This window comes from Canis lupus, chromosome 20 (assembly GCF_011100685.1).
Source record: "Canis lupus familiaris isolate Mischka breed German Shepherd chromosome 20, alternate assembly UU_Cfam_GSD_1.0, whole genome shotgun sequence".
NCBI lineage: Eukaryota > Metazoa > Chordata > Mammalia > Carnivora > Canidae > Canis > Canis lupus.
Window position 1 is genome coordinate 54,165,756 of NC_049241.1, and position 20,427 is coordinate 54,186,182.

The 20,427-nt window shown below is 59.2% G+C and overlaps 4 protein-coding genes across 19 annotated transcripts in view; 2 read left to right on the top strand and 2 right to left on the bottom strand.

The window, feature by feature from the left end:
* Nucleotides 1–4,119, bottom strand: part of LOC611724 (adenylate kinase isoenzyme 1) — a 15,056-nt gene extending 10,937 nt beyond the window's left edge. For 4 of the 13 annotated variants that reach the window (XM_038567579.1, XM_038567577.1, XM_038567576.1 and 1 more), the window contains exons 1-3: nucleotides 3,683–3,965; nucleotides 2,251–2,450; nucleotides 1,531–1,674 (exon numbers count right to left, since the gene is read on the bottom strand). In XM_038567579.1, the coding sequence (XP_038423507.1) occupies nucleotides 1,531–1,674; nucleotides 2,251–2,450; nucleotides 3,683–3,776 (438 nt within the window). In that variant the 5' untranslated portion in view covers nucleotides 3,777–3,965. The other 9 variants (XM_038567581.1, XM_038567582.1, XM_038567584.1 and 6 more) reach the window with 8 other exon arrangements.
* GTF2F1 (general transcription factor IIF subunit 1) lies at nucleotides 3,949–13,703 on the top strand. Of its 4 annotated transcripts, none has more exons than XM_038567561.1 (12): nucleotides 3,949–4,435; nucleotides 4,522–4,568; nucleotides 5,090–5,162; nucleotides 8,620–8,813; nucleotides 9,840–10,010; nucleotides 11,524–11,708; nucleotides 12,248–12,401; nucleotides 12,485–12,663; nucleotides 12,775–12,851; nucleotides 12,930–13,068; nucleotides 13,241–13,358; nucleotides 13,451–13,703. In XM_038567561.1, the coding sequence occupies exons 1-12, from the start codon at nucleotides 4,424–4,426 to the stop codon at nucleotides 13,653–13,655; spliced, it is 1,554 nt and encodes a 517-aa protein (XP_038423489.1). In that variant the 5' UTR covers nucleotides 3,949–4,423; the 3' UTR covers nucleotides 13,656–13,703. The 4 variants fall into 4 exon arrangements, with proteins under 4 accessions (XP_038423489.1, XP_038423487.1, XP_038423490.1 ...); XM_038567559.1 differs by having other exon boundaries at nucleotides 3,961–4,435; nucleotides 12,482–12,663; XM_038567562.1 differs by having other exon boundaries at nucleotides 3,962–4,263; nucleotides 12,482–12,663.
* A 2,340-nt stretch (nucleotides 13,704–16,043) lies between these two features.
* PSPN (persephin) lies at nucleotides 16,044–16,762 on the top strand. The gene is made up of 2 exons (XM_038565334.1): nucleotides 16,044–16,394; nucleotides 16,458–16,762. The coding sequence occupies exons 1-2, from the start codon at nucleotides 16,238–16,240 to the stop codon at nucleotides 16,760–16,762; spliced, it is 462 nt and encodes a 153-aa protein (XP_038421262.1). The 5' UTR covers nucleotides 16,044–16,237.
* Nucleotides 16,763–17,012: 250 nt separating this feature from the next.
* ALKBH7 (alkB homolog 7) lies at nucleotides 17,013–18,618 on the bottom strand. Its single transcript, XM_038565335.1, has 4 exons — nucleotides 18,385–18,618; nucleotides 17,652–17,825; nucleotides 17,425–17,549; nucleotides 17,013–17,243 (listed from the first exon to the last, which is right to left on the bottom strand). The coding sequence occupies exons 1-4, from the start codon at nucleotides 18,586–18,588 to the stop codon at nucleotides 17,081–17,083; spliced, it is 666 nt and encodes a 221-aa protein (XP_038421263.1). The 5' UTR covers nucleotides 18,589–18,618; the 3' UTR covers nucleotides 17,013–17,080.
* Nucleotides 18,619–20,427: the final 1,809 nt, after the last annotated feature.

The following is a 20,427-nucleotide window of genomic DNA, read 5'->3' on the forward strand; positions in this document are numbered from 1 at the left end:
AAGGGCAGGGTCCCCAGGCAGTGTGTCCTTGCGGGCAGAGACTTCTTGCGCCCGCTTCAAGCCAGACCCACTGCACCGACGCGACCCTCAAAACAGACGCTCAAGGCCAGCAGGGTCGGCGGGGGAAGGGCCTGAGCAGGGGCCTCCAGGGTCCTCAAAGGCCGGCAGGGGCCTGGCAGCTCGCAGAGATCTAGAAAATTCTCCACAAAGAAAATCCACCGTCATCGCACAGAGCCCCATTTATTTCCTTTTTTCCACCTCTGGCAGCCGCACGGGCACAAGAGAAAAGCACCCGTCTGTTCCCCTTAGCGTAAATCCACAACGCCAGCACGACCCTAGCTGGCAGATGGTTCTCGGCCTCCATGACGGAAGGCAACCCTCCGTGGGTAAAGGGGGGACCACCGTGAGGCGGAGAGGGGCCCCCCACTGACGTGGTCAGAATCTAGGCCTCGGAACTGTCCTGGGGCCTAAGGAAGGCCTCTGCCCGCCACCTAACTTGTGTGACCCAGGGCAAGTTGCCCGATCCCTCTGTAAAAAAAGCAGGATGGTGACAGTGCAAGAAACGTTTCTCTGGAATGTTCCGAAAGATCAGAGCTCATCCGAGTAGGGTCGAGAACAGCGCTGGGCTCAGTAAAAAGCTCAAGATGCATTCATGCTGCTGTTGCCATGGGGACATGCAGGCCCTGCGTTGCCAAGCCAGGCGGTTTTCAAGGGAAGCTGCGCCATCCAGCTGCCCTGCCCCAGCCCTGGGCCACCTCTGTTGGATCCCCACCTGCACTTCTCCGAAGGCATTTCAACCGATTCCAGCAAGTTCCAGAACAGTCTGGAGGCTGACAACCTGCCACAGGTTGCCTCTTCTCCCGCTTGGCCATTTCCAGACGTTCCAGTCTTATGGCTGCTCAAGGGGGCGGATGGGCCTTTTCACGAAGTCAGCGCTACTGGCATGCAGAAGGAACCTGAAGAAACGCAGCTGGCTCCTCCTTGGCACAGCTCAACTGTCCAATGTCCTGGCTTCGGGGAGGCCACCTGGGCCCGCACCCCGAACAGCCCACTTGTGTCCCTCCAGGATGTCGTTCTGTCTCCTCCTTACTGCATTCACCGCGACCTGAAATGTCTGTTTTGTCCAGCGAGTCACGTATAGGTCAGCGCCTGGCATCCTAAGAGCAGGGACTGAGTCGGTCTCATGAATCCTAAGGACAGAGCCTGTTCTCGAAAGATCTGGGGACAGGTGGTTGAATAAATAAATGAACGGATAACTAGACTCCATGTCAATGGCCCAGAGATGATACTAACCCCACGTGCTCTTCAGTGGGCAAATAATTGATGTGCAGGAAGATATTAATAGGACTTTGTCCCAGCCAGCTCCCCAGCTACCTACCCAGGTTCTAGAAGCTTCCAACCATCTCCCTCCCGACTGTCCCTTGAAAATATAAAACCCCATTTCCCCCCTTGCCATCTCCTCTCCCCCAAGTCTCACTCCTTCTGATCTCCATTCAAGGCAGGGAGGGGGGGAGCGGCTTCACGCCTCACCGCACGCTTGCACACCCTGGGGTCACTCACAAGGCGCTCAAACTCCTTGGCCTGCTTCAGCCCCCGTGGGAAGCCGTCAATGAGGAAGCCTCGGCTCTCTGGGTGAGACAGCATGGTGCTGCTGATCAGGTCTAGGATGATGCCCTGGGAAGGAAAGGGGTGGCGGGTTTGGTGCCCCGGGGGTCCCTCACCTACATGGCTACCTTGTCAAGTGCGCTTCCTGGGTCTGGACTTCAGGTGAGTCCAGGGGAGCACCTGCCCTGCCCAGCGCCCAGGATGCCGAGGCTGCTCTGCTGCGCCGAGCCGGTCTACCGGGCAGAGCGACTACTGTGTGCCAGGCTTGCGAGGTCTCATTTACTCATCGCTACCGTCCTACAGGTAGGTACGGGGGGGGACCTTCCTTTTACAGGGGAGGAAACAGGTACAGAAGGGGCCAGTGACATATGCCCAAGGTCACGAGGGTAATAACTACTGACTTTACGGAGCACTCGTTAAGTTGCAGGCACTTTGCCACATGCTTTATGGCAATGAGGTCAGCCAACCCTCACTACGGACTCCTGCTGGGAGTCCAGCTGCTCTTCCACTTTGACAGGTGGGGACACGGAGGCTCAGGGCAGCAAAGCAGTGGGAGTGGCGGCCTTCTGGGCCTCTCTGCTTCCAGGGAAGCCCATCCTGACGTACCCCCTTCTTCCCCCTGCCCCGGTGCCTGTGAGCTCTCACCGTGGGCACCAGGAGCCCCTGCAGCATGATGTCATAGATCTTCCGGCCCCGCTGGGTGCTGCGTCGGGCCTCCTGCCGCAGCAGCTGGCCCAGCCCCACGTGGCGGAAGCCGTATTTGGTCGCCATGTTCTTGCACTGTGTCCCTTTGCCACAACCTGGGCCGCCCATCACGAAGATGATCAGGGGAGACTTGAGGATGTCTGTGGGGGCCCAGGGAAGAGGTGGGGAGAGGGTTTGGTGCCTGCAGGGGCCAGCACGCACCGATGTGTCTGTGTCCACAGCCTAGTGTGTGTCCTCGGGTGAGTGACGCGGGACACGGGTCTCCTGGCATTACCCATTTTTGCCCTAGGGTGGCATCTGGGGGTGTGCATCCATGCCCAGTGGTATATCCACACAGGGCACGGGTTAGCGCTGCTACAGGGGCGGGTTTGGGGGGCTGCGAAGAGGATGCAGACTGCGAGCAGGCCATGCCCTCTGCACACAGCATCTCCTTGAAAACCTCAATGACTCGATTGTCCCGTTTGACAGCTGAGGAAACAGGCTCAGACTTGCGCCCCCTCTGGGCCATCCCACAACGCCCTCCTCCTCCTTCCCTCTGGTCCAGCCCCCCTGGCCTCTTCTGTCCCTTGAACTTGCCAAACTCATCCCTCTCCCGCTGCTCCCCCTGCACGCCAAGTCCCTGCTCCGCCGCCTTCAGGACACAGCCCACCCGCCCGCCCATCAGGCTTCCCCTCCCGACCTCCCCCCGCATCATCCCGTCCCAGGGCCACATTTCCTCCACTGCAGCAGCCACGGTCAGCTAGGATTTTGCCTGTTTCCTTGTTCTTGTCCGTCTCCCCAGCCACACTCTGTGCTCCGGGAGGGCAAGGACCAGTTCTGTCTTGCTGGTCCCCGGGTTTCTACCAGTTGCCACGGTCCCTGACGTGCGGTAGCGGGTGATGAGCAAACGAAGGTGCGTGGCTACCAGGCGTCTCTAAGGCAGCGCAGTAGTCGATAATGCAATTTCCGTGTCTTGCTTCCCTCCCGCTTGGCTTAGTGAATTCCCAGGCATCCCACAGGGCCCAACGTAAACTTTAAACCTCCCCTCTCCTGGGGGCCGCAGAGCCGGCTCCTCTCTCCCCGTGGCAGCCCTGCTCCCTCCTGCTCGCCGATCCCATTTTTCTGAGACTGTCTCCTTCCCTGTCTACACTGTCATCTCCTGGAGGCCGGACAGCTAGTGTGACATACTCGCCGTGGAGTGCCCAGAACCCCGCGCAGCAGGTGCCCAAGCGGATCAAAGCGCGGCTGATCCTCGAGCACGTGCAGCTCGGTGGGTGGGGGGCGGGGCGTGTGCACACCGGCCTGGGGTGTGGGGTACCTGCACCTCCCTCGTGCCCTTCACGGCCTCCTTCCTCCCCCCCGCCCCGTGAGCCAGCCGCCCCTGCGACGTTACCCTTCTCCTGGGGTCGCAGGGGCCTGCCCACCTCGGGCAGCTTGGACTTGCACAGACCCATCCCACCAGCGGCCCTGGGGTGGTCGCGCCCCATCCCCACCCGGGCCCTGACTCCTCCTCCTGGCTCGGCTCTACGTCACAAGGGCCCGATCACTTGGCGAGACGATGAGGTCTCCCCGGGGCAGAAGGAGGAAATGAACCCAAAGGGGCGCAGCTGGCGGCGCCCCAACAGCTCGGCGCGGACTAAGAGGCCCCGGTCGCTATGGTGACGCGGCCTCCTCCGACTCACTTCCGGAGTGCAGTGGCGCATGCGCGAGGCGCCCGAGAGCTCGCGAGGGAGGCTAGGTTCCTCCCTCCTCTCCCAGGACGCCCCGCGGCCCCCGGATGTGATGTCACGAGGAGGCGTGGCCACAGGCTGATTAAATCAGTCGCGCTTTATAGAGAGGCGCGACGCGGCTTCCGCCGCAGCCGGGGTGTCTTCCGCGTCGGGGTCGGTCTGGGCCGTCCGCTCCGCGGGACTCGGGGAGCTAGGTGACGCGGAGGAGGTTGCCGTCGCGCCGCGGCCCGAGTGTCACGTCCAGGTTAGGCGCAGGCGCAGACGCGGCCGGAGCGGTTCCCCGAGAAGACCGACTTCTGGGTAGCGGCCCCCTCGATCCGGGCCAGAGACCCGACGGCGCGCGGGCGGCTTCCCCGGGACTGAGGGGCGCGGGCCGCAGCGGACCCGAACCCCCGACCGTCACCATGGCGGCCCTCGTGAGTACACGGGGGAGCTCGGGGGTCGCGGCGCGCCGCCTCTGCAGCCCCCCACTCACCCACCGCCCCTCCTTCTCTGCCCGCAGGGCCCCAGCAGCCAGAACGTCACCGAGTATGTCGTCCGAGTTCCCAAGTAAGTCCCGCAGCCCTCTCCCCGCTTCCTGAGCTCCCAGGCCAGCCTGGCGCCGCCGGTGATGCCGCCTCCCGAGGAGCAGGGACCTGGGCCCAGGGCTGGGGTTGAGCGAGGTGCATCCCGTGTTTGCAACGGAATGAATGAATGAGCCCATTAGTGGGCGGTACGTCGGATGCAGCCCCCTGGCCTAGCCTTCTCTCGGCAGGAAGGCCTTTTCCCTGGCGTTGTGACTCCTGTCGGTCCTATAAAACCCAGCCCCACGATCTTCCTCCTCTGGGAAACATGCCCTGCCTGCCCTCCCCCGCCCCCGCCCCCAGGACAGAGGTCTCCATTATTCCCACACCTTGGGCACCCCCCGTCCCCCGACCTTTATGCCTCCCCTCCTGCTCTTCTTCAGCAGAGGGGTCGGGAGAGACCGGGAACCCCTGAGGGCTTCTGTGGGTCCCCAGCGTTGCTGAGCCAAGGGAGGGTTTGTTAAATGAACGGTGAACTGAGAGCAGCCCTCTTTTTGCCCACCCCAGAAACACAACGAAAAAATACAACATCATGGCCTTCAATGCTGCTGACAAAGTCAACTTTGCTACCTGGAATCAGGTAAGTCCCCGTTGGGAGTGAGCGTAAGAACCTGATCCTGCAATAGGCGCTTAGTTACAGTGGTAAAACTAAGGCTTGGCTTCGACCCCGCTCCCCGAGTGGGGATAAGACGATGTACTGAGGCCCAGGCTGAGCTGCTAGGGATCCCTGTGAGGAAGATTGGGCAGGCCCCACAGGAGGCCTCATGAAAGGATGGCATTTAGAAGTTGTGCCCCCTGACGGGCATTTCCAGCCTAGAGTCATCTGGGCAAGGCCGAGGGGGCTGCAGCCTGCAGATGGTTTTTGGAAGCTCTGTCCATGGGTGCTGCTACAGCAGAATACCGCAGACCGGGTGGCTTTTAAACAACACATATTTATTTCTCACGGTTCTGAAGGCTAGGAGGTCTGAGAGCAAGGCGCCAGCAGATGTTTGGTCTGGTGAAGGCCTGCCTCCTGGTTCGTAGATGTCTGTCTTTTTACTGTGTCCTCACGTGGCAGAGGGGGTGAGAGAGCTCTTAAGAGGGCACTCATCTCATTCACCAGGACTCCACCCTTCGGACCTAATCCCCTTCTCAAGGCCCCACCTCCCCATACCATCACACCGGGAGTTAGGTTTCATCATATGCATTTTGGGATAAAACACAAACATTCAGGGATCCCTGGGTGGCGCAGCGGTTTGGCGCCTGCCTTTGGCCCAGGGCGCGATCCTGGAGACCCGGGATCGAATCCCACATCGGGCTCCCGGTGCATGGAGCCTGCTTCTCCCTCTGCCTGTGTCTCTGCCTCTCTCTCTCTCACTGTGTGCCTATCATAAATAAATAAAAAAAAAATTTAAAAAAAAAAAAAAAAAAAAAAAAAAAAAAAAAAACACAAACATTCAGTCTATAGCAGAAACCTTTAAAGGGTTCTAAACAGGGGAGTTATAAACTGATCTGGGTGCTATAGGATCAGGGGCAGACAAAGGGTGTTGCAGGGTGGAGGCGTCGGCGGTGGTCCAGGTGAGTGACGACTGGGCATGGAGCAAACAGCGGTTGTGAGAAGTCAGTGGATTCTAGTGTGTTTTAAAGTGGAGCCAACATGATTTGTTAATGATTGGATGTTGACGGGTGACAGGGCCGGATGGACAGAGTATTGGGAGTTCAGTTCTCAACATCTTATATCAGACACCCAGGAGGAGACAGTAAATAAGCAGTGGAGCATCTGAGTTGGGAGACTGGGAGGGAGCATCTGGGCATTGGGGGCAGCATTTGAAGCCACAGAGACTGGACCAGCCCAGCACAGGAGTTGGCCCAGGTCTAAAGTTGGCAGCTTCAGGCAGCTCCTGCTGCTCATCCTGTTTTCAGCACCGGTCTGTCTTTTGACTGTTTTTAAACATCCCTTCATCTAGTTGAGCAAGTGAGGCTATTTGAAAGAGACGTTAGTCCCTCTGGATATTGGGCAGGTGGATGCTTGCTCAGGGCACCCTCTTCCCTTGTAGGCTGCCTGCCCCCCAGCATCTCCAGCCGTATGCACATTCATATACAAACTAACATGCTCCCCCAACCTCTGGTCTCACCTAAATTACCCAGAGAAGGTGGAGTGTTTCCAAATCCCTGATCACTCTGGGGGTGGGGGTGGGGTGGGGCATTCTTTATCACTGATCATCCAAGAGGGAGATACCCACACATCAGGGGGTCCCAGCTTTAAACACCCCTCACTAAGAGGAATAACTTGGTAAATACCTTGGGAACATACTAACATACTACCGCCATCCCTCATTGAGTGGGAGAGCCCCTTTTCCCTCATCCACAAGAAACCAGAGGAACCTGCCCCTCGTCACCCATCACCTTGACATGCAGCACCTGAGTAGTTATCACCTTTTGAGATGTGTGACCTCCCAGCCACTAGTAACTTGAGGGTGACACCCTGTTCCCTGATCATCATGGGGGGGACATCACTCCTTGTTTTTACCACCCAGAGGTCATGCCCTCTATAACCTAGTCACAGAGAGATACAGCCCCCAGAATTCTCCTTGCCTAAGTGGCACACTTAGGAGGGGATTGCATTCTCTGGGGAAGAGATGAACCTGCTGGGTTGTCACTCATTACCCCAAGGAGGGGGCAGGTCTAGCACCTAAGCACTTATAACCACAAGAGACATCGCTTCCCCCAGTAGCTGCTCCTCACCCATGAACAACGTGTGGGCAGAAACCCCTTCCAAATGCGTTCTTTCCAGCAGCTGTCCCTGGAGAGCACCCCCCAGGCTAATGGTGAACAAGCCAGGCAGGGGCCCTGCCCTTTGGGGTGCCCACCCTCAGGGAATCAGGCCTGTTTACTCCCCTTTTGTAATGAGGTACCCCCTGGGCTGGCTCCCTGAAGAGGAGCTGTGGGAAGTACACTGATTTCTCCCATCCCGGGGGTGCCTTTCTTCTAGCCTCAGGCTGGGGAGCATGACCAGGGAGCCCAGGCTAGCTTGGTAGCCACTTTCTCTCCTATTTCGAAGGTTTCTTCTGTTGGACTCTAGCTTTTGGTTTCCACCATTCTCATTCTTGTCTTTTGTACCAGGGGTCAGCAGACTATTTCTTCAAAGACCAGCTAATTATTATGCTTGGCCCTGTTGGCCAGTGTCCGGAGCAGCCCTCCGACCCCGCCTCTACACAAGTAAAGGCATTGCAATCTGTAAATGGTTGGGCATGTGCATGCCAATAAAACTTTGCTTTTCCCCCCACTTCCGGATGCTTGGAGGATCTTTTTGTTCCCAGCCATCAGAAATCTCTTGATAATGGGGAGTGACCTCAGTCATCTGGCCTTTTTCAGTTAATATGTTTTGGCAGTTGTTACATACTTTTGCCTGTGTTTGGTCTTCCATTATGTGGAGGCGGCCCCCTGTATTAAGCCAGTCCCCTGCTGCTGTGTATTAGGTTCATTTCCAGTCTTTTGCTGCAACAGACAGTGGCGCAGTAAACAGCCCTGTGTGTGTGTGTGTGTGGGGGGGGGGGGGGGGGCACGTGTGTGTATGGCACTTCACCTCCACTGTCTGGAGGAGGAAGCTCTAGGGTAAGAACTGTGTGCATCTTAAAATATCTTAACTGCTGCTGAATTGCCTGGAGATCCGAATTGGAAAACAGCCTTTAATGGTGTCTAAATGCAGAGAGAGAGAGGAGGAGTGACCAGTTCCAAGCAGGTTGTTTTCATGGTTTTTGCTTTTGTCCTGTCACCAAAATGATCTATTTTTTTCTTTATTGATTTAGAAGTAATTTCAAACTCTGAAAGGCTGCAAAATAGAGCTAGTACAAAGCTTACCCCCAACCCTTCCCCCAGATGCACAGAAAGGCAGTGTCCTGTCCCTTTTTTGTTCAGGAGGTTGGCTCTGAAGGTCTGCAGCTCAGCCTGGGTCGGGGGTCAAGGGTGTTCCTTGGGGGGGCAGGCATAGCTTGAGCAATGGCGGGCACCCTGCTGAAAGTGTCTGTTTCCTGCCCAACCCTGCCCCGTTGCCCCAGGCCCGGCTGGAGCGAGACCTGAGCAACAAGAAGATTTACCAAGAGGAGGAGATGCCTGAGTCTGGTGCGGGCAGCGAGTTCAACCGCAAGCTTCGTGAGGAGGCTCGGAGGAAGAAGTATGGCATCGTCCTCAAGGAGTTCCGGCCAGAGGACCAGCCCTGGCTGCTCCGCGTCAATGGCAAATCGGGCAGAAAGTAAGTAGTGGCAGCGGTGAGTGCCTCCCGTATCCTCCTCCTGTCCTAACTCCACTGGGTGTCCAGTCGCAACCTCCATGTCTCTCATGGGGTTTTATTTCTGAAGATCCAAGCTGCTGCTCACACGGGAGCTCTAGGGGCCAGGGTTTGGGAAGCCTGAGAGCCTGCCCTGATCACACACTGCAAGGGGCCACCTAGAGACTGGGGGTTGTGAGAATTGGGAAGTCAGGTGGATGGAGGGCACTCCAGGCAGGCAGAACCACATGCACAGAAGCATGAGATGGCCCGCAGACCGCTAGGGACTGTCACAGGCATGACAGTGACAGAAGGCAGGTGGGTAGTGCCAGACAGTGGATGCCAGGATGCAGCTGGACTGTGGGGGGCCAGGGCCCAGGGGAGCCTTGAAGGTTGTAGGCAGGAAAGAGCATTCTGTAAGATTATCCAGACTTTTAGGGCAGAGAAGGGTGAGGGGAGAGGTCAGGAGGAGGCTAGCAGGAGGAACCTGGAGGCAAATCCGCGGGGGTCTGACTGCAGGGCCCTTGCTTCACAGCTGATGTACCGTGGTCCTTTCGGAAAGGACCACGATACTTACACAATGAAGTGAGCCCTGAGTGGGCTCTCAGAATGATCAGAGCAGAGGGGTGGGGAGTGCTGGCCCTGCTTTCCGGATATGGAAATTGAGGCTCACACAGTTGAAGGGCCAGCCCAGGGTCTCCTGACTTTTGATTTTTTTTTTTTTTTTAAAGATTTTATTTATTTGAGAGAGAGCATGTGTGGGGGAGGGGCAGAGGGAGAAGGACAAGCAGACTCCCTGCTGAGGGCAGAGCCCAATGACTTAGGGTTGGATCCCAGGACTCCGACATCATGACCTGAGCTAAAGTCAGACACTTAGCCAACTGAGCCACCCAGGTGCCCCTGGATTTTGCTCAGAGAACCCAGATAGTTCTGGAGAGGGGGCAGGCCAGGGGGCACAGGCAGGCAGAGGGCTGGTCCTGAGGGCCAGGCTGTGACCATGATTCTTTGCAGGTTCAAGGGCATAAAGAAGGGAGGCGTGACAGAGAACACGTCCTACTACATCTTCACTCAGTGCCCTGACGGGGCCTTTGAGGCCTTCCCGGTGCACAACTGGTATAACTTCACGCCGCTGGCCCGACATCGCACACTCACTGCTGAAGAGGCCGAGGAGGAGTGGGAGAGGTGAGTGAGCCCAGGCAGGCCTGGAGGGAGGCAGGACCCTCTGAAGGGAGACACTGCCCTCTCCCAGCTTCCCAGAAGGGGGCTGAAACACTTGGAAGTGGGGTGTATCATCATAGCTTTCTGCCTGGCAGGGAGCTGGGTACTCAGTGGTAACCAAACCAGACTCCACCAGGCCGTGGGGGAGCTCCCAGTTCAGTGGGGGAGACAGACACAAGCATCAGGGACTACAGGGCCCTGAGAGAGCTGGGGAGGGGTAGGTGAGCTGAGTCATGGAGCAGGAATCGGCAGAGCAGGGGCCTCTCCCTGGCCCACTTGGCATCCCCCAGGCAGGAGGGCTATGGCTGGATCAACTACAGGCAAAATGTATGTAATGTAAAAGCTTGCCATTTCATCCTTTCTAAGTATCCAGTTCAGTGGCATTAAGTACATTCACATTGTTGTACGACCTTCACCACCATTCATCTCCAGAACTTTCATATCTTCCCAAACTGAAACTCTGTCCTCATGAAAGTTATTCTTTGCCCCCTTTCTCCAACCCTGGCTTCCACCATTCCACTTTCCTTCTCTGAGTTGACCCTTCAAGGGACCTCATACGAGTGGGATCATGCAGTATTGGTCCTTTTGTGACTGGCATGTCATTCAGCAGGTCTTCAAGGTTCATCTGTGTTGTAGCATATATCAGTATTTCATTCCATGTTTTAAATTTTCTTTTTAATTTTTTTTTTTAATTTATTTATGATAGTCACAGAGAGAGAGAGAAAGAGAGAGAGAGAGGCAGAGACAGGCAGAGGGAGAAGCAGGCTCCATGCACCGGGAGCCCGATGTGGGATTCGATCCCGGGTCTCCAGGATCGCGCCCTGGGCCAAAGGCAGGCGCCAAACCACTGCGCCACCCAGGGATCCTCATTCCATGTTTTAATTAAAAATAATTAAAAATAACTAAAAAACACACAATAAAATTTGTCAACTCTAAGTGTACTAATCAGTAGTGTTAAGTCCACTCACATTCTTGTATCAAAGAGCTTTACTCCTTCCCATGCCACTGATGAACTTTGCTTGTGCTATTAGATACAATCCTAAGACTCTCTTTAGATAGTCATATTTTTAAAAACTTTAAAAACTTTTACCATCACGGTAAATGGAAACAGCAGTATTATTTGTCATAAAAACAAAGGCACCCATAAACTACCATAAAAACACATGGATGTAAATACATTGTGGCCAAATTCTGTTGTTGCCTGGGAAAGGCCTTGAGCTTGAGAGATGCTGGGATACCAAACCACTGAGAGCTTCTCCTTGAGGGACATAGGACTGAAAGGAGTCAAAGAAATTCAGCTCTCTGCATGTAATTTCAGGGTGTTACTTGCCAGGGTTGTGATCATCCCTCATATCACCAAAGTTGTGTCTATGGTTCCCCTTTGGGGGAGTGCCTGGTGTAGATGCAGTTAGGAGGCCCGGTTTCTGGAGTTAGGCCCCTTGTCACCTCCCACTGCATCCCATTCCCCTGCCCACAGGAGAAACAAAGTCCTGAACCACTTCAGCATCATGCAGCAGCGACGGCTCAAGGATCAGGATCAGGAGGAGGAAGACGAGGAAAAGGAGAAGCGCAGCCGAAAGAAAGCCAGTGAGCTGCGCATCCACGACCTGGAGGATGACCTGGAGATGTCGTCTGACGACAGCGAGGCCAGTGGTGAGGAAGGTGAGGCCGGTGGAGCCCCCGGGGTGACTGGGTGATCCGCACAGCCTGGTGATCTGTGCTTGCGTCGTACTTTGTCAAGGTGTCTGAGTGATGGCCCAGGGAGGTTAGTGCCACTGAAGCTTAGTCACAGCCCCCTGGGAATGAGAGCAGGGCTCAGCAGGCTACACAGGCCACTGGGCAAGCACCTGAGTTGGTAGGAGGCAGAAAGCTACAGGAAGGTCTCAGCTGTGGCCTTTATTGGGGCTCCCACGGGATGTGCAATGCGGAGGGGCAGAGGGTGCAACAGCTTCAGGTTGGCCAATTCAAATAATTCTGGCCACAGGCTGGTTTCTGATTGTCGGTACCCGGTCCTGGGGGATGCAGGGAAGGAGGTGGCGTTCCTGAGTGTGAGAACCGGAGAGAGGGAGTCAGGGGTGTAGACTTGCATTGGTCGGGTTTGCTTGGGAGACGTGGGTCCTCGGGGGCTTCTGCCGAGGCGGACCTCCTCGGATACACCAAATAGGATGAGCGCCAGCCTGAGCCCGCCTCTGCTTCCGCAGGGGGCAGAGCCCCCAAGGCCAAGAAGAAGGCACCACCCACCAAGGGGACCAAGAAGAAGAAAAAGAAGAAGGGCTCCGATGATGAGGCCTTCGAGGACAGCGACGATGGGGATTTCGAGGGCCAGGAGGTGGACTACATGTCGGACGGCTCGAGGTAAGGCAGGCAGGAGGCGGCCGAGGGGTTGGGGCCAGGATGGCCCAGGCCGGCCCTCACCCTCTCGTTCTGTCTTCTAGCAGCTCGCAGGAGGAGCTGGAGGGCAAGCCCAAGGTCGTCCAGCAGGAGGAGGGCCCCAAGGGCGTAGACGAGCAGAGCGAGAGCAGCGAGGAGAGCGAGGAGGAGAAGCCACCCGAGGAGGACAAGGAGGAGGAGGAGGAGAAGAAGGCGCCCACGCCCCAGGAAAAGAAGCGTAGGAAAGGTGGGTCCCCTCCCTGCATCCCAGCCCACCCCCCACCCCCTAGCCCCTTACCCGAGGCGGGGCTGGCACGGGTGGGCACCCCGGCAGCCACACCTCTCCTCTGGCCCCCAGCAGACAGCAGCGACGAGTCGGACAGCTCGGAGGAGAGCGACATTGACAGCGAGGCGTCCTCGGCCCTCTTCATGGCGGTATGGCCCGGCCCGGGGGCGGGAGGGGGCAGGCGACGGGCTATCTGTAGACTCATGTCCCGGACCCCATCTCCACAGAAGAAGAAGACACCCCCCAAGCGGGAGCGGAGGCCGTCGGGAGGCAGCTCTCGGGGCAACAGCCGGCCGGGCAGCCCGAGCGCGGAGAGTGGCAGCACGTCCTCCACCCTGCGGGCCGCCGCCAACAAGCTGGAGCAGGGTGAGCGGGACCCAGCCTCGCTGCCTCCTCTTCTCCCACCCTTGGCCCGCATTCTGCTTCGGGAGCCAAGGCCTGTGTGCCCCCTGGGCCCCCTGCACTGGGATCCTGGCACCCCTCCGCCTGGGCTCCCCCACTTCGAGCACAGGACTCAGCCCTGTTCCCGCTCCCCCAGGCAAGCGGACCAATGAGACGCCGGTGGCCAAGCGTCTGCGGCTGGACCCGGGGCCCCAGAGCCTGTCGGGGAAGTCAACCCCTCAGCCCCAGTCGGGGAAGTCGACCCCCAGCAGCGGGTACGTTGCGGGGGAATGGCAGGGGCGGGGCGGGGGTGTGGGGAGGCCGCCTGCGGACGCCCGCCCACGCCGCCCTCTGCTTGGCCCCACAGAGACGTGCAGGTGACGGAGGACGCGGTGCGCCGCTACCTGACGCGGAAGCCCATGACCACCAAGGACCTGCTGAAGAAGTTCCAGACCAAGAAGACGGGGCTGAGCAGCGAGCAGACCGTGAACGTGCTCGCGCAGATCCTCAAGCGGCTCAACCCCGAGCGCAAGATGATCAGCGACAAGATGCACTTCTCCCTCAAGGAGTGACGGGCGGCGCCCACCCACCTGCCCAATAAACAGGCTCCGTCGCCAGAACCTCCTGGGTGCTCGCATTGTCTGTCACCTGCTCCCTGAGTCCCAGAGCCCCCTTGTCAGTGCGGGATCACCCCGGGCCGTCCTCTGGTCTCCCAGGTCCCTCCCTCCGGGAACCTTCCCCTGCCCCTTGGAGCTGGCTCCTTAGTCCTCAGCCCATGGTGCTCTCTGCGTGTCTGCGTGGGCGGCCGTCCCTCCAGCTGGCTTCCGGTTCTGCCTTCAGCTGTGCCCACCCCCCCCCCCCCCCCCCCCCCCCCCAACCCATGAAGTGCTCGGCTCCCAGGCCCGGCTCTCCATTCGGCTCATCTCTGCTTCCTCTTCAGAGCAGATCTGCTTGTGGTTTGACCCCTTCTTTCACATTTTAAGCGTCTGGTCTTACCACGGTCTCTGCCAGGCACCTGGTTCCTGACGCTTGCGGGCCTCCTGACTCCTCTCCATGATTGATTCTTGTGTTTTACAACTTGGGATGGGGACCTGGCGCAGGGGTTCTGGGGGGGCCTCCTGGGGACAGTCGGCTTTACAGGCAAATCTTCCAGGTGCATTTGGCCTCAGCTTCCCCCCCACCCCGGTGTCCCAGGAGCCCCTCACCAGGCCCAGATTAGGTGGTTCTCAGCGGGTGGGCTCTGTCCTAGTGGCTGAACCCTTTTGTTGCCAGTGTCAGCACCTGGGCCCTATTTTTCAGCTTTCCAGCGATGTTTCTAGGGCTTCCCTTATTTCCAGCGACTTCGTTAGGCATTTATTTTTATCTCGTATTGCTGGCGCGCTGCCGTGGGAAGGCTCTTTGAGTTCATGGACAGTTTCATTGCTGGAAATGGAATTTGGCAGCTGGCGCTACTTTTGAACCCCTGTACTGAGGGATCTGGCTGGGGGGCAGGCTGCGGCGCTTCCGTCCTGCCCGAGGCTGCACACGAGGCGGACAACCTCCCCACCCTGTTCCGCGGGCCCTGGGCCACCGAGCAGGGATGCCGGAGATGTCAGGCTAATTCCTAGGAATGTCCCAGGTCTGTCCAGCCTCCCTCCCCAGCGTTCTGCCAGGCCTCTTGGGGCCGCAGGAAGGCAGTGTTGCCCCTGGCCTCCCCACGCAGGCCGGAGCCACGTGCCGCGGTGGTTAGGAGCAAGGCCCTGGGGTTCAGCAGGATGTGGCTTCCAATCCTGGCTACTGTTCAATCCCGGTGACTCTGGACCGATGACTTTCTGTCTGAAGCTGGTCTCCGCAAGCACCGCAGTAGCCACCACACCAGAATGACCGAAGCCTCCGTCACAGTGGAGTTCCCGTCGCTCCCTGTCTCTGCTGATGTAAAGCGAGCAGCGGTCCTGAGCTTGTGCCTCTGCTCACCTGCGTGGGAGGAGTTCCTGGCGCCAGATTTGTCCAGGGGCAGCGGGGCTGATTGGCGGCTTCCGGAGCGAATGCTCAAGGGCTGCCGGTTTGCACCCCTGCCCACAGCGTGGAGTAGGGGTGCATGGCACACGCGCCCGCACCACACACACCCCCAGACGTGGGTGAGCGCACTTGCAGGGTTTTGCCCCCGGGGCTGCAGGGTCCCACCTATGTTTCCTCCCCCCGACCTACATGGGACCCAGCACCTCTTTAAACGTACCCAAGTCAATCGAGCTTCCTTTGCCTCAAAGGAGGGCTTATTCTCGAAAGCTCCTCACCGTCAGGCAGCGTGTTAAACCCTAAATGCACCATCTGTCCTCAGAACCTCGCGTGGGAAGGACTCTGATTAGCCCCCTTTCACAGGTGAGGGGTGGCCTCGTTTCCCAGGGCTCATGGGGCCGGGTATGGAAATCACTGGAAACTGCTGCTGCCTCTCAGACCTGGTGGGCTTAACCTCCCCTCCCACCCTAACGTGGGGATGGGGCTGAGGTCCCAGGGACCTCAGCTTGGCCTTCTAGAGACAGGCGTCCCTGCAGGGTGAGCTTCCTCCGTTCCTGTCCCAGTTCTTGGCTGTCCCCGGGGCCTCTCCCTTTTCCTGTTTTGACGGTGGCTCAGCCAGGCCCGGAGACAGGGGCATGATGTCTTAATCCTCCAGGTGGCGGCTGTGATGGAGGGTTCCCCATCAGCCCGGCCACCTGCTGGCCCGTCTCTCCCCCTTAACCACTCTACCTGGTGCACGACGTGGGGATCCCTGAGCCCTGGCACCCTGAGTGGGGAGAGGTCCCACTGGCGGGTCCTCGTGCCCCCGCCCCCTGCACCTCTTTCGAGAAAGCAGGTGGGGTGGGGGACTCGGTGGCCCGCCCTGGGTTCGGCTCTGGCTGCCACAACACTCATAAATCAGGGGTGAAGGGGGTGTCGGAAATGGGTCTGTGGAATGTCTGGCCGGGGCGGGGCGGGGGTGAGCACTTAACTCTTAAAGCACAGGGGTGGGCAGAGGCGCTGGCCCCAGGGTGCCGGAGAGCAGCTGGCGTGGGACATGGGGGGCTCCCCGCCCGCGAGGCAGCGGCAACGAAGAGGTTATGTCCCCAGCCCTGGTGGGGGGATAAATTGAGGGTGCGACGCTCCCCACCGTCCCCACCGTCCGGACCTGCCTGTCACGATGGCCCCAGGAAGAGTCCTCCTCTGCTCGCTGCTGCTCCTGTCACTGCAGTTGGGCCTCGGCTGGGGCCCTGGTGTTCGGGGGGCCCCGGTGGTGGAGGGAGAGCTCCGAGGGACCCAGAGGCCACAGCTGGGTAAGGTCTCCCCCCGGGCCCCGCGTGACCCCCAGCTCCTTCCCACCCAGATGCCACCTGCCATCAGCGGCCCCTTGTCCCCTGCAGGTGGCCGCCCACGCCGAGCCCTGGCCAGCCCGTGCCAGCTGTGGAGCCTGTCCCTGCCTGTGGCCGAGCTGGGTCTGGGCTACGCGTCGGAGGAGACGGTCACCTTCCGCTACTGTGCGGGCAGCTGCCCCCGCGGCGCGCGCACCCAGCACGGCCTGACGCTGGCCTGGCTGCGGGGCCAGGGCCGAGCCCTCGGCGGGCCCTGCTGCCGGCCCACCCGCTACGCCGACGTGGCCTTCCTCGATGACCGCCACCGCTGGCAGCGGCTGCCCCAGCTCTCGGCGGCTGCCTGCAGCTGCGGCTGAGGACGCCTGGCCTGGGGCCCCGCGGCCTCTTGAGGGGCTCTACTGACTTATTTATTGGAGACCAGAGGGGAGGTGGGCCGGGGCCGCCCGCAAGGAGCCTAATAAAGGAACTGCCGCATGACTGTGTTCAGCCCGAGGGTGCCTTGACCCTGCCACCTTGGCTCCTGGTGTGGGTTGGGGGCCGGGAGGCGGGTTCCGGGCTTCCCCTGCACCGCCCAGCCCCTGCCAATAGCCAGCGCAAGCAAGGCCGGTTTGTCCACTCCCCCACTTTATTTACAAACACGGTGGCTCCGAGAAGCTGCGGGAAGGGTCTGGGGTTCAGCAGGCTGGGGGCGGCTGTCCGGGCTCCCCTGATTCCATCCCCTCCGGGAGGGAGCGACAGATCACAGAGATGCGTCGGCCCCGGGGTACCCGACGCTCTCCAAAAAAGGACTCTTCATCCCGAAGAATCTCATGGGAGAAGTCATAACGGGCCGAGCCCCTGCAAGAGAAAACAGGCTGTCGCTGGGTGGGGTGACGGCAGCCCCCGAGCCAGGCGGACAGCCTGCCACGGGGGAACGATCGTGTCTGCCGGGAGGGCTGAAAAAGAGAAGGTGCTCAACATGCTAGGTGGGCATCTGATGAGTTACTGGTGGGGAGGGGGCTCCCCGGCCGGGCAGTACCTAAGGATGTAGAGGGAGCCTGGCTCCAGCAAGAGTTCCAGCCACTCCCCCGGCTCCTGGGTGTGCACCAGCCGCATGACGCTGGGAGATAGCAGGGACAGGCCAGCGATGGTGGCTCCACAGAACTGCAAGACGGGGCATGGGGGGGCATGGCGGCCGGTCACTCTCTGGCCTAGGCCAGCCCAACCCCAGCTGGGAGCTTGTGCAAGGCTCTGGCCTCTGCCCACCTTGATGCTGTCCACGTGTGGCTTGATGTAGCCCCGAGGTTCCAGGTCCAGCACATGCACGGAGGACAGCAGGGTCTGGCCGGGGCTAAAGGCGGCAGCTTGCACGCGCTGCAGGATGGCCCGGCTTGCCTCTGACCAGCGTGACTTTTCTGTCTCTCGGAAACCGTGGATGGCCTGCACAGAGAGCTTCGGTCAAGCCTGTAAACTCTCAGAGGGAGCAGGGAAACTGAGGCACGGGGGGGGGGGGCAGTGCAAAGGACTGGTTTTCCCAACATGCCCCCTTGACACCACCTGCAACGCAACACCTCGATCCTATCTACCCTAAGATCCTGGGTCTCAAACCCCAACCCCTGCCCTCCCAGGCCCAGCCTTACTCCTTGGTACCCGCCTGCAGGCTCCAATTCAGTCCCAGATCCTGTCCCCAGTGCTGGCCCCACTCCAATATTCGTCTGTCTGCCTCCGCCCACAACTGGTGACCCTCCCTCATCTCGCTCCACCCCTGCGTCGGCCCCGGACCTTGCTCCTGCCCCCAAAACACCCTTAGGTTCCAGGTCCGGCCTCCAGCTGTGGCCACGCCCTCATCTCCAGGCTTTCACGGCCCGTGCAGCCCCGCCTAGGGCATCAAGACTCCGCCCCCACGCCGCAGGCCCCGCCCCCTCGTAGCCCCGCCCCGCCAGGAGCGTCATCCGGCCCCGCCCCCGCGCAGGCCCGCCCCCCGCGCTGCCGGCCTCACCGCGTCCCAGTGATCGTATTCGTAGCGGCGGCGGCGCAGCTCGGGCTCCAGCTCGCGGCTCAGCGTCTCCTCCTCGGCCGCGCTCAGGAAGCCTGGCCGCACCACAGCCGCGTCCCGAAGGCGGCTCAGGACGGCCGGGCCCGAGCCCCGCACCCAGCCGGGCCAAGGCAGCGTCCCCAGCGCCAGCCGCCCACTCCCGGCCATAGCCCCGGAGCCGAGTCGTGGAAGCGGTCGGAGTCAGGGCCACGCCCCCGCCCCGCGGCCATTGGCTGTGCAGCACCGAGCCCCTTCAGTGATTGGCCTTCTCCGGAGTCCCGCCCCCCGGCCGAGGCTAGTGGCTGCTGCTCGGCTCGCCCTCTCAGGCTATTGGCTCCCCGTAGAGCCCGCCTCCTCTCCTGCGCGATTGGACGCCGCGGACGGTGGAGGCCGGAGGGGCGGGGCTCGAGGGCCGGAGTCGGCCTCCCCTGGGCTCTGCGGTCGGGAGGTGCCCGAGCGAGCGTTTGGGCCAATGCCCAGGGGAGATTGAGGGGAAAGGACGCTCAGGCCGAGAGGAAGGGGTCAAGGGCACAGGGGTCAGGGGGAGACGTCAAGGCCATGGTCATGGGGTCGGGCCAAGTAGGAGGTTGAGGTCAAAGGTTAAGCCAAGCATCACCCATCCCCCCTCCACTGGGTCATTCCTGCCCCTGTACCAACAGGTACCTCCTATCTTATAAATAAAAAACAACAAAATAAAAACCCCTCCTCTTCCTTTAAGGCTAGAATTGGCACAGCACCATTTGCAGCCCTTATTGGAATATTTAGTGGATCCAGACACGGATTGTCATCGGCCTCTAACATTGCAAAATGAGGGGCCACGAGCACTTTGGGTGCCTCTCGATGGGTGCACACACCTCCACTAAGGGGTCATTTCCCAAGCAGTGGATCCCGAATCCCATCAGACTGCTCTGGGTTTATAGCTCAAGTCACAGGAAATAATCAAGGACAGAGGTCCCAGCCCATGCTGATCCAATCACCAAAATTCAGATGGAAAGTCCACAAGGCAAACGGCCTTGTATCTCCAACAAGTGAACTTCAAAGAAAGAGAAGAAAAAGGGGGGGAGATTGTGAGAGAGATTAAGGGGAAAACCCACAGTTGCACGAGGCTTGGGGAGACATCCACCAGTTGCAAGGTATGTGCCTCATCTGGATGCAGATTGGAACAAAGTGAAAACGCAGAGGTAACTGCTGAGATTTGGACACTGGGTGAGTATGTGACCATGGTAATAAGCATTGTTATTATTTTTTTAGGCTTGTGAGTGGTACTGCGGTTGTCTTTTTTTTTTTTTTTTTTTAAGATTTTATTTATTATGAGAGACACAGAGAGGCGGAGACACAGGCAGAGGGAGAAGCAGGTCCCTGCAGGGAGCCCGATGCGGGACTCGATCCCAGGACCCCGGGGTCACGCCCTGAGCCGCAGGCAGATGCTCAACCACTAAGCCACCCAGTCGTCCGTGTGGTTGTCTTAAGGATTCATCTTTTTAGAAATTTGTGTTGAGATATTGACCCCACGACCCCTCCAGTGACGGCCACATGTTGTCTGCTCTCCTTATACAGTGAAATTCCTTGAAAACCTTGTCCAGCTCCCGTGTCTTCCTGCCCCTTCTCTCTGCGGGCGCTCCAGGGTGGCTTTTGGCACCCAGAGCACTGAACGTGCTCCTACTCATGCGGCCCGTGACTTCCACTGTGCCAGGTCCAGCAGCCGGTTCTTAGCCTGGCTAACTTATCGACATCCTGATGATGTCTTTTCCATTTTTATTCCCAATCCTACCCCAGATTTATCCATCCCCTGGGATGTCTGAGGCACGTCAAACACCAGAAGCAAAGCGTCCGAACTCAGCTCCTGATCCCCTGCCCGACCTGCGCCTCCCCGCAGCCTTTCCACCTGTCAGCTCTGCCTCTGACCTCTCCTGGCCACCCAGCTGGGGCCGCCAGCCTTCATCTGATTATTTCAAGTCTCCTAACTGGTCCCAGCATTTCCACACGGGCTGCATTCCTCCCCCTACT

Excerpts from the sequence above, each read along its gene's own strand:
- GTF2F1 (XM_038567559.1), top strand. Across the intron at positions 12,402-12,481 it reads TACATGTCGGACGGCTCGAG|CAGCTCGCAGGAGGAGCTGG; the intron begins GTAAGGCAGGCA and ends TCTGTCTTCTAG. Across the intron at positions 12,852-12,929 it reads CCTCGGCCCTCTTCATGGCG|AAGAAGAAGACACCCCCCAA; the intron begins GTATGGCCCGGC and ends CCATCTCCACAG.
- PSPN (XM_038565334.1), top strand. The coding sequence starts at position 16,238 with ATGGCCCCAGGAAGAGTCCTCCTCTGCTCGCTGCTGCTCCTGTCACTG. Across the intron at positions 16,395-16,457 it reads GGTCTCCCCCCGGGCCCCGC|GTGGCCGCCCACGCCGAGCC; the intron begins GTGACCCCCAGC and ends TGTCCCCTGCAG.
- ALKBH7 (XM_038565335.1), bottom strand. The coding sequence starts at position 18,588 with ATGGCCGGGAGTGGGCGGCTGGCGCTGGGGACGCTGCCTTGGCCCGGC. Across the intron at positions 17,826-18,384 it reads AATACGATCACTGGGACGCG|GCCATCCACGGTTTCCGAGA; the intron begins GTGAGGCCGGCA and ends CTCTCTGTGCAG. Across the intron at positions 17,550-17,651 it reads CACACGTGGACAGCATCAAG|TTCTGTGGAGCCACCATCGC; the intron begins GTGGGCAGAGGC and ends CCCGTCTTGCAG.